Raw genomic sequence first — 12,316 nt, 5'->3', positions numbered from 1 at the left:
CAACTCATGCAGGGAGTTCTATCCTGTCCTATAGAGTCATTGTGAGTAGTCAGAATCCACCCAATGGCAGCAAGTTTGTTTGGGGTTTGGGTAATCTTATGGGTGGAACTGCTTCTCTTTGGTGAGGTGTGTGGTGTTAGCTGGTATTAATTATTTCACAGGCTTCATGTGCCCAGAAGGCTGGACGTTCCCCACCTGTAGTCTGGAGGAACCTCTGAAAAGAAGATGTGCCAAATAAGCCAATAGTAGAGAAGAAGTGGAACAGTAGAAAACAGGCAATTAATCAAAATAAGTCAGGAAAGGGGAAAAAGTAAGATAAGTGACAGGACCCAGACTCAAACCCAAATGTACAATTGAACCTCATTGCTCACAGATTCCATATTTGTCAATTTGTTCCCTTGCTAAAATTTATTTGTAACTCTAAAATCAGTATTTGCCACAGTTTCGTGGTCAACCTGCCCATAGCTGTAGTCATTGAAGTGCCCAGAGTGCACATTTCCAGCTGAGGTTGACACGCGTATGCTCTGCCTTCTGGTTTCACCTCTCAAACTAAAAGCAAGGGCCTGCTTCGCGGTTGACTTGGTGCCACTTTTGCGAGCCTGTTGGTTGCTGCTGTGATATCATTGTTTAAAGTAACTTCTCTCTCAGATAACTCTGAAGTGGTGTCTAGTGTTCCTAAGTGCAAGAAGGCGCTTGTGCGTGCCTCATGAAGAAAGTGCATGTGTTAGCTAAGTTCCCCGAGCTTCATTTAGGGATGAATGACAGTGTCATTGGTGGTGAGCTCACTGTTCATGAACCAGCAGTCGATATTAAATGAGGCGTCTTTAAATAGAAACATATAAACATGCTTATGTATCGATCAGTTGATAAAAGTTCATCAACAGGGGCTTTCGGTGACCTAATCCTGTAGATCCCTAGGAGCAATCATCTCCGATTCACAAGTTCAGTGCTCATGGTGGTTTATGGAACAGAAAACAAAGTTGGAGGGCTTTGCCTTACCTTCTCTCAAGGCATAGCATAAAGTTACAGTCACCAAGACAACGTGGTGTTAACATAAAGACAGAAATTTTTACAAGATATATATATATATATATACACACACATACACACACACATATATATCACTGTGGCAGTTATGTAACCTGTTGTCAATTTGAGAGGATTAAGAGTGAAGGAGTGGAGTTCAGCGTGTCAATCAGGTCGCAGCTTGATGACCTCATTTGGAGGCACTAAGGAGATAAATAGCTCACAGGAGGCAGGATACAGTCTCATTCCGTGGGAGACATTGCAGCTGACAAGACACATGAAGCTACACTAGTGTCCTGAGCTGGAGGAACCACGTGGAGACCTCTGCCAGCACTGAGATGCTAACACCACTGGACCCACAAGACTTCCTACCCACGGGCCCGTGATCTTCCTGCATTCAGCGTCATTGCAGGTGTTTCATGAGTATGTAGAGGACTTTATAGATTGTTATCGGACATATGGGCTAATATTGGACTTATGGACATGATCTGGACTGGGCTGGGATGTTTTCTTAATGTACAATTACTCTTTCTATAAAGTTCTTTCTTATACACATGTGCGTGTTTATGAATTTGTTTCTCTAATCTACGCAGACGCACACAGCTATAGATATAAGATTCTCTGCAACCAAGTCTATTGTGCCTCAAAGCTATGCTCCCAGATAGACTAGAATTGCCGCCGTGGGTTTCGGAAACTGTAAAAGTTTACAGGAGTAGAAAGCCTCCTTTGTTTCCTGAGGAGCGGCTGACGGCTTTGAACTGGGGACTGAGGTTAGTAACCCAATGTGTAATCCACTATGCCATTAGGGCTCCTTTGTTTCAGATAGAGCATTCAAAGGCAGACTTAAATATGATGGTCAACTTATTTTAGTTTAAGTGTCAAGGTCATGCAATGGGGAAGGTAGTTTACAACGAAGGATGTTGGAGTAACTACTTATCTTAGTGGAAAAAATAACATCCTAACAGCAACAAAACTCACAAAGTCATGCAAGACAAAAAGTCACTAAATGAATTGTAGAGATAATGGGAAAATGAAATGATAAAATTTCCTAGAGAAAAATCATTGTATTCTTGAGAAAGCAAAATTGTTGTAGACAGGATACAAAAATCATGGAACATACAGAAAAAATGATAAATTTGACTTTATGGAATTAAAATTGCCTAAAGTTTTAAAAACAGAGTTGGTGAAATGAAAAGAACTACAGGTGGTAATCATATTTGTACTACAAATAATAATGTTTTAAATAGTTTGATTTGGTAAGTAGACATAAAATAATATATATGAATGGTCAATAAGTATACAAAAAGGTATTTGCTGTCACTAGTAATTAGGAAAATGTAAACTAAACTCTCAACAAGATACTGAGTTTCCACCAGAATAGATACAATTTCAAATTTAAGCAGGCCCAGTGTTGGTGATGATGTAGACAAATGAACATTTTTAGGAGAGTGACAAATAATAGAAGCAATTGTTTTGGGAAGGAAAGTAATAAAACTTTTAGAGATAACACATAATAATAGAAAGTAGAACACTCAGTGGAAAGTTAAGTAGACAGGAAACATGTAGTTTCCTGAAACTTTCATGTTTCAATTTTCAGATTAAATTTAAGCAGGAGATCAAAATTAGCTAGAAGATAGATTCACATAAATTGCCCTAAAGGGCACCAAAACCAATAACTGGAAAATATTAAAGATACGGTTAGCAAAAGGAGTTACTGAGAGAATGTATAACTGAATCAATTGGCTTACAGGAGGACAAAATAGAGACAATGGGATAAAAAGTATCAAATAGCTGAATTTTACATAAACGCTATTCCAATCGTATACAGTAAGGCCAGCTAATACCAAGCAAGATAAATACAGTGTACAACCTAGCAACATGAGCCTGAAACTGCAGAACAGCACAGGGGAAAGGAGCTAAGATCACCGAGGTAGAAATCATTATGAGACTGATGACTGACTCTCAGTATCGACAAGGACGTAGCTCCAAACAGCAGAACCCTGACTTCATTGTGCTGAGAGAAGAAATATCTATTAACTCAGAATTGTATTCTCAGCAGAACACTCTTTTCATTATAAGAGTAAATAAATACATTTTTCAGACAAAAACATGCATAATAGGATCACACTAAAGGAAATTTCAAAGACTAATTCAGGAAGAAGGAAAATTATTACAAATGGAAGGTCGGAGATACAGGAATGATGAACAAAGATACTGGTGAATATTGGGTAGGGATCAATAAATAATAAGAATAAAACAATAATGTGTAGTGGGAGACAATAAAAATGAAAATATTGAACAGTAACAGCATTTAAGTTAGAAAAGGTTATCAGTGTTAATATAGTCTAAGGCTCATGTAGCATTTTGATCAGGTGAAGTGAGAACTTATTTTAGGATTTGCTAATTATGTATGTTAAGTAGCTATGCTAACTAAAATAATTAACATATAGCTTATGACTTTCAAACAAGCCAATGGGGATAAGTTCATTGAGAAAAATGTAATTCAAGGAGAAGGAAAGAGAAGAAAAAAGGACAAATAGAAAACAAACACCAATATGACAGAAACAAACCTAAACCTGGATAGGTGGGTATGTAAAGGAAGAAAATATGCCCACTAACAGATAAAGATTGCCCAACTAGATCGATATTTATAAAAGCAAGATATATGCTGTCTATAAAATATAAATTATTTTGAGGGCAAAGGTGCTCCTGACCCAAGCCATGATATTCTAAAGCGCCAAATACATATGTAAAAGTTGGACATGGAATCAAGAAGACTAGAGAAGAATGGGTGCAGTTGAATGGTGGTGCTGGAGAAGCATATTGAAAGCACCATGGACCGCTAAACGGACAATCCACACTCTCTTGGCAGAAGGACAGCCAGGGTACTCCTTAGAGGTAAGGATGAAGGGACTTCATCTTGCGTATGTTGGGCATGGTGTCAGTCCCTGGAGAAGGACGTGTTTGGTACAGTGGAGGTGCGTCGAGAATGATGATGACCCCCATCAAGACGGATTGACACGGTGGCTGCAAGATGGACTCAGGCACAGAAGCAACAGTGAGGAGGGTGCAGGACGGGCAGTGTTTCCCTCTGCTGTGCAGAGGACCGCTGTGGGGGAGAATTGACTCAGTGGCTCCTACCAACAACAGAGTCAGAAAAATTTTTCCCCAAATAAATAAAAGTATATGTAATGATACAAAGGTCAATTCATTAGAAAGATGGAGCATTTCTAGACATGTATGCACCTAAGTAAATGAAGTAAAATATTGGCAGCCACAATGAAAAATATACCAAATCTCATAGTGGAAGATTTTTACACCGTCTCAGAAATTAACAGAGAAATGAGTTAGGAAAAGATGATGAATAATATGGAAGTTTTGAACAGCACGATTAATAACTCAGATTCATAGCTTTCTCTCGCTCTTTTTCTTTCTCCCCCAGAATGCACTTCTTTTTCCCTTTTTCTTTTCCAAATGTATATTGTTAGGCTTTAAGAAAAACATGAATAAATTCCTGTGGATTTGTTTCACTCAGTAGATATTCTTCAGCTACTAGACAATAACACTGAAAAGCAATAAGAAAAAAAGTAGAAAATACTGATGTATTTAGAGATATAAAAATACAATTCTAAACTATTTCCAATAGACTGAGATGAAAATGACAAAACCTTTAGAGTAGAACAATAGCCAAAAGGACTATGTTAAAATATATGAGACATATTAAGAGAGAAATTTAATGAATAGAAGGAGCAAAGCACTGAAGTTATAAACTAAGTATCCAATTTATAAAGTTAAGAAAAAGACTTTCAAAGTAGACAGAACCAAAAAAATAAATATAAATGCAGAAATGAATGGAAAAAATATACTGCAATAGAGAGAAGCAACAAAGCCAAAGATATCTGAGACAAGATTAATAAAACAGACAATTAAAGACTAATAGAAGAGTGATACAAATAAATTAATTAGGAATTAATATATTTACATATCTATGGGATATAAACAAATTTAAGCCAATAAATTTGAAAACTTAAGAGGAAATGGATGCATCTCTAGAAAAACCTAACTTAGCAAAACTGACTCACAAAGAAAAAGGAAAAGAGGTGGGGGAATCTCATAACCATGACTAAAGCTGAATTTGTAGTTTAAAGTGCTTTCTACAAAAAAACACATCAGGCTCAGGTGGCTAGTTCTAGGGCTACCAAATATTCATTGAATGTATATCTAGAGCTTCTTCCAGAGAATGGGGGGAAAGGCTTATAAGGCTAGAAGTGACAATCTTGAACAATATATAAGCAAACCAAAGGCAGCACCGCGGACTAACATGGTCAATTCTAGGAATTCAAAGCCATTTAATATCAGTCTCTGTAACAACAGATCTTTAAAGAAGGAAATTGAAAGTGGTATCAGAAAAATCAGTTAATAGCATTCATTTTTCATCCATTGTAAAACTTCAGCAAGATAAGAAAAAAAACCTTCCTTAACTCGATAGAAGACATCCACAAACATCGACACATACAAAAACAAAAAACCCTGAGAAAACATCATACTTAATAATGAAATGCTGAAATGAATCCATGGAAGCTCAGAAGAAAATGCCTGTCATCACTCTTGATCTTTAAGATTGTTTTAAAGATATAGCCATGCAGTAAAATAAGGGAAAAGAGTTGATATAGAAGAACTGGGTAGAAAAATACAAAATTGTCATGATATACCATCTTCTACAACTGACTACAGAGAACATGTGATGGGCACTGTCAACCTATAAAGCCCATCTGTTTTAATAAACGAGCAACAATGAGTTAAAATGTAATAAGATAGCATTTATGATAGTAACAGACATAGAAAGTATCTAGGAAGAAATCTAACAAAGGTTATGCAAGTACTTTATGAAGGAAATTATAAAACTTAATTGAGAGACATTTTAAACGACCAATGTAAATGGAGAGCTATGAGTATATTATGTTCTGATTGAAAATTGCAAAGAGAGGAACTCTCCATATTGTTATGTAGATTCAAAGCAATTCCAATAAAAAACCCACAGGTTATTTTTCTAATGAAACTTCACAAGATAATTCAAAAATTTATATGAAAATTGGAGGGCTCAAGAACAGGGGGACGGGAAATAGGAAAAGAGCAAGGTTCAGAGACTTTCTTGCCAAATGTCCAGTTATTTTGAGACAATGGCAATTAAAAGAGAATTGGAACAAGGATTTATGCACCCATTTTGTCTTCAGCGATTGTGTATGGAAGGTGAGTATCGTACAATGCCACATTTTTAGAACAAATCCTTTTTTTCATAACAAATCATTTCTGTACTAAGGTAAGATTTAAGTAGAGGCCCAAAGTAAATCTGCTACCTTGTTGCATTTACATATATAAACAAATATACACATACATATCTATATTTATATATGTATATATTTTCCTTATTTCTTCTTTTTCCCTCCTACCCCACTATTATATTTACCTCTCAGTAATTCCTCTCAATACAGTTCAATTGATTAAACATGACCAGAAAAACTACACCCTTCTCACCATCAATTTTAGAACTCTTACCCATCTTGTTGGCTCTGGCTCACCTCCCGTGTCACTCCTCGCCTTCCTAACCCTCAGGAACCATTGGTCCAGTTGCTGTCTCCATAAGATTGCCTATCTTGTACAGTGCCTAACTTGTAGTGGAGACCCAAAACCCACCTGTGAGATAATTGGACGGTCCCTCTCAGAAGGGCCACACAGAAGGAATGATAAATCCAGGGTGCAATATGGCACTGGTGAACCACATGACTATCCTAGTTCTTTAATACGTCCTTCCCTCACTATTATGGTTTTTATTTGTTTTACCTCGTGCATCATGTTAGATTTGCATATGTTCATTTGTATATTTAAGATTATTTGCTACATGAAAGTCAAGATAGATAGCCCTTCTGAAACAGTAACAGGAGTAATGGTTCCCTGGGGGTACCAGAAGAGAAGTATGGGGCTGGAGATTAGGGGAAGGGGCAGCTGACAGCATTGATGACTACATAACCCCACTCGATGGGATTGAAAAACAGAATTGTATGTGATTGGATATATTGGATTGTGTAAAATATGCCCCTGCCAAGTACTATTATAGAAAAAAAAAAAAGAAGGGTTCCTGGGTGGGAAGAACTGGGGGGGGGGGGACAAAATAGAGCTGATATCAAGGATTTCAAGGGAGAAAATTTCTTGAAACTGGTTATGGTAACAATTGTACAACACTGCTTGATGTGAATGAACTATGGAATGTTGTAATATCTGTTAGAGCTCCCAATAAAAGATTTTTTTAAATAGTTAAAAAATACAGAGCTGTGCTTTCAGTGACTTAAGAATTGCTCTCCTATCAGATAAAATAAATAGTCTCCTGTTTTCTTCAAGAAGTTGTATATTTTTGCTTTAATACGCCTGAATTAGCTAGATGTGTGTATATGTATGTGCATGTGAACTCTTACATGATTGGACACTAGTTACACAAACAACAGGGGTTGGTGACAGGGAAAATCTTTCAATGCCATTCACTCCCAGTAGCAGAGCCACGCTTACATGTCATAATGAAGCAAGAAGGGCATTAAAATAGTTCAGTATATGGCAGTTCTAGGCCACCATTCACTGGGTACACTCTAGACAAGAGATTCAAGTCAGAGTCTAGCACCCCACTTCCATGCCCTTGTCATCTGCTTGCTCTCACACTCGGAGTTTCAGCCTTAAGTCCAATGGCTTCAAAAAAGCACAACTTAAATATACATGCATATTGCTAAATACAAAATTGCATGAAAATTTAAATTCTGTACATTAAACAATAGCACAAAAAGAATAAAAGCACAAACCTTAACCGAGAAAAGATTGTTTGTTACCATCAAATGATTAGTCTATCGCTATAAATATTTCCTACAAACTGTTAAGAGAAAGGAAAACAGTCCGATAGAAAAATCGACTCTGAACGAGCATTTCTCAGAAAATAACCTATGAAATGATTCTCATATGATTTAACAAAATGATGTTAAAAGTGTTCAACTTCAGTAGTAGTCAGAGAAGTGCTTCTTAAAACCAAAGAAATAGCATTTTTCTTCCGCCTAGTTTAAAATTTTTAATTGAACATGACTGAGATTTGGGAAGAATTTGAGGCAATGGAGCATCTCACCCATTGCTCTGTTGTTAGTTGTCATTGAGTTGACTCAACTCACAGTGACCTGCGTGAGAGAACAGCATGTTGCCTGGTCCTGGGCCGTCTTCACAGTGGTGGGTGTGTTTCTGTCACCAAGCCAACCCAGCTCACCCCGGGCCTCCCTCACCTTTTCCAGCGCTTCCCTTGACCGAGCATGATGACCCTTCTTCTTCGGTGCTGCCAAATCAGCTTCAACTCATAGCAACCGTGTTCACCTTGGTTTTCTAGAGGAACAAAACCAGTAACATTCACATGTTTATCAGAAGGGGATTTATATCATTACAAATATTAACGTTTGTCAATTCAACTTTTTTTTTAGTTTAAATGAATTTTGTTTTTAGATAACATACCTTTTTTCCCCCCCTTTAAAAAAAAATGCCTCCATCACAAATAAATCTAGGTCAAAAGTACATGGAGAGCTCAAGCGACGTCAGTCCCATTTGTCAGTCCTGGTGTTGTGTGGGTGAAGAGCAGCAGGTTAGCATCAGAGGCGACGGATCTGTCAGTTGCCCGCGGAGCTAGCATGTCTCCATCTCTAAGCCCACCTTAAAGAAGATCCTCCGTGGGGTCAAGATATCCTCACTGCAGTCCGGCAGAGCAACCGCGCCATCTGGATTCTTGTTTTCACCTGTAAAGAACTGGACGTTTTTGAAATTCGCTAGGATGTGCTTGATTTGTTCTGCAGCCCCTGTCATAAAAGGTGTTTCTCTTTCTGGTTCATGCTCTTCAAGTTTGCCTCTGATTGGTGTCATGTAGTCTTTGATGTCCTTCTTGTAGGCTTCTGTTGTGAGGCTGGTTTCCTGCGAGTGACGGTTCATGATGATATCAACACGGCTGGTCCCTGCGCTGTATGTTCCATCGCCGTCGGAGCCTTCTGCTGAGGCCTTGCCACCAATGAGCGAGTCATCGATGTGACCTTCCGTCCTTCTGGCCACCTTCCCCTCCACTTCCAGACACAGCCCTTCTGAGATCTCCCGGATCCTGCCGGAGTCAGAGAACTTCTCATCCTGGCTGGTGAGGTCTGTGTAGAATCTGTAGGTGATCATGATGGCGAGAGATGGTGAGGCTGAGCCTGGAGCTCAGAGCAGCTCACAGGGAGGGCCTCCACATTTTTATATGTTTACTTTTGGTACCAATCATATCGTGTTGTGCAATCACCACCTGTATTTGTTGCCAAAATGTCTTCCTCCGTACACAGATACCAAGGTGTCCTAAACAATGGCTCTCCCTCCCGTCTCTGAAAACTTCCCTCTCGATACATTTGCCTATTCTAGCCCTTCCATCTAAGTGAGGTCCTACAAGGTTTGTCCTTTTGTGATGACTCATCTGGTTTAACAAAACGTTTCCAAAGCATTCATCCACTTTGAGGCGTTTTCTCTTTACGGTGGAGTAGTGTTACATCCCATGCCCACACCCCCTTTTGTTTATCTTGAATGGACTGTTGGGCTGTTTCTACCTTTGTGCTATTGTGAGCAGTGCTTCCATATACACATTAGTAGGTGTTTGTGTTATGCTTTCAGTTCTTTTCTTTCCTTTTACATTTTATTAGGGGCGCATACAACTCTTTTCACAATCCATACATATACATACATCAATTGTATAAAGCACATCCGTACATTCTTTGCCATAATCACTCTCAAAGCATTTGCTCTCCACTTAAGCCCTCTGCATCAGGTCCTCTTTTTTTTTCCCCCTCCCTCCCCGCTCCCCCCTCCCTCATGAGCCCTTGATAATCCACAGATTGTTATTTTGTCATATCTTTCCCTATCCGGAGTCTCCCTTCCCCCCCTTCTCTGCCGCCCATCTCCCAGGGAGGAGGTCACATGTGGATCCTTGTAATCAGTTCTTTTGAGAATATACTGAGGAGTGAAACTGTTGGATGGTATAGTGAAATTCTCTGTTGACGTGTTTGAGAAACTGCCTGCCCAAAGGCTCTCATGACAGCAGCACCATGTTTCATTCCCACCAGCAATGGAGGAGGGTGGCAGTCTCTCCACATTCCACAAAATAATAATTTATAAATTATCAAGGGTTCATGAGGGAGGGGGAGTGGGGGGGAGAGAAAAATGAGGAGTTGATGTCAGGGGCTTATGTGGAGAGCAAATGTTTTGAGAATGATGAGGGTAACAGATGTACAAGTGTGCTTTATACAATTGATGTATGTATGGATTTTGATAAGAGTTGTATGAGCCCCAAATAAAATTATTTTTTAAAAAAACCTTTGTTAGCTTGCTTCCCGTTTTATGTTTGCTTTTGTTTTTACCTATCCTGAAACCTACATTTGTTTGTTTTGTTGGCTATCACATGAAAACATTGGATGAGTAAAATGATTCTGAAAAGTCAGTGTTTTGAAGTAGAATATACTCTGAAGTAGAGCATGACATTGGTTGCTGAACAGAGTTGTCAAGCATGGAGATCAGGACAGTCAGACAGAAGAGTGGGAGCTTTCCAGGCAGTGTCCTTTCTTACTTCAGCGAGTGAGCTCCCTGCCCAACGTCCAATCAAGACACCTCATCATTTCTTCTGAATTCAGATCATCTGCACCCAGTGTCCTGGGACTCAAGATTCAGGAGACCGCGGTTCTAATCTCAATCCAGGCACAGCCTACTTACTGTAGTATGGCCTTAGGAGAGACCTTTAGCTTCTTGGAGCCATAACTTTACCAGAAACATTGGATTAGATGTTCTTCAACTCAATCTTCCTGCTTTATAAGTCTGTGATAAAACTACTCCTTTAAACCATGCTAATATCGAACATTGATAACTCCTCCTAATCCTGGCTCCTTTAAAGAATCCAATAATTTTCAACAATCCTATAGTAAATCCCTGATGTTTTTGTTTGGATTTAGACTTGTTAGCAAGTTGGTAGAACAGAATGGAACTGCCTCTGTGGATTTCTGAGGCTGTGAATCTTTGCAAGAGGAGACTCATCTTTTCCCTGGAGCAAATGGTGAGTTCAAACTGCTCACCTTGTGGCTGGCAGTCCAATGCGTAAGCCCTCCTCCACCACACTTCCTTTCTTCAACACCCTGTCCTTCAAAGACAGCTATTCTACATTGGCTTTTCTTATCATTGTCCAGCTTTCACATGCTGTAAGGTGAATTACTCTGGCTTTGTCCTCACATTGACACTTTTGTTCCTAAACACCTTTGAGATTTTGTTGTTGTTGTTGCAGATGATTTGCAAAATGTAATGTGTCTTGTGATTTCTTCACTACTGCCTTTATGAGGGTTGGCTCTGGAGCCAAGTGAAATGAAATCCTTGACAACTTCAAGACAAAGACTTCCTCCATTTATCATAATGTTCCTTATGATTCTAATTCTGAGGGTTTTGTTTGCCTTATTTTGTGCAGTGATCCACACAAAAGGCTAGAGAGTCTTCGATCTTCATCGGGACATGTTTCAAGTCCACTTGGCTTTCGGCAAGCACGGCTGTGTCATCTGCTTATCACAATTGTTAATGAGGCTTCTTTCCATCCGGATGTGCAGTTCTTCATATAATCCAGCTCCTCAAGTGCATTTAAATCAATATGGTGAAAGGATACATCCGTCTTGTACTTCTTTTCTTATTTGGAAACATTCAGTATACTCCCGTTCTGCTCACATGACCGCCTATTTGTTCATGTACAGGTTCTTCATGAGCACAATGAAATGTTCTGGAATCCCTATTTTTTGTGATATCATCCATAATTTGTAATGATCCATGCGGTTGAGTGCCTTGCATAGTCAACGAAGCACAGACAGACATCTTTCTGGTATTCTCGGCTCTCAGCCAAGATGTATCTGATATCAGCAATGCCATCTCTTGTTCCACATCTAAATTGAGTTTCCTACTGTTCCTTATTGGTGAACTGCTGTCACTGTTTTTGAATTATCTTCAGCAAAAATGTACCACTACTTGACTGTCAGTTTGTCATATTGATGGGCTGCATGTTGCTGGAAGGTATGCTACCAGGAGTTCTTATACAAGCTAGGTCTGTAATGATGTGCATGAATATTTGAATTTCTTCTATGAGCTGATTACCTTCATAGTGCAAACCAACCCTTCAAAAAAAAAAAAAAGAGTACTATCCCCTTAAACTTTCTTCGGTGATTGAGAAAACCAGCAA

General features: G+C 38.9%; 1 protein-coding gene across 1 annotated transcript; it reads right to left on the bottom strand.

Annotated features, from left to right (window-relative positions):
* Positions 1-8,727: 8,727 nt before the first annotated feature.
* Positions 8,728-9,255, bottom strand: LOC142455533 (translationally-controlled tumor protein-like). The gene has a single exon (XM_075557241.1). It carries the CDS (start codon positions 9,253-9,255, stop codon positions 8,728-8,730), a length of 528 nt encoding a protein of 175 aa, XP_075413356.1.
* Positions 9,256-12,316: the final 3,061 nt, after the last annotated feature.

This window comes from Tenrec ecaudatus, chromosome 8 (genome assembly GCF_050624435.1).
Source record: "Tenrec ecaudatus isolate mTenEca1 chromosome 8, mTenEca1.hap1, whole genome shotgun sequence".
Lineage (NCBI taxonomy): Eukaryota > Metazoa > Chordata > Mammalia > Afrosoricida > Tenrecidae > Tenrec > Tenrec ecaudatus.
Note: the sequence above shows the minus strand (reverse complement) of the source record. Positions and strands in the feature narration are given on the sequence as shown.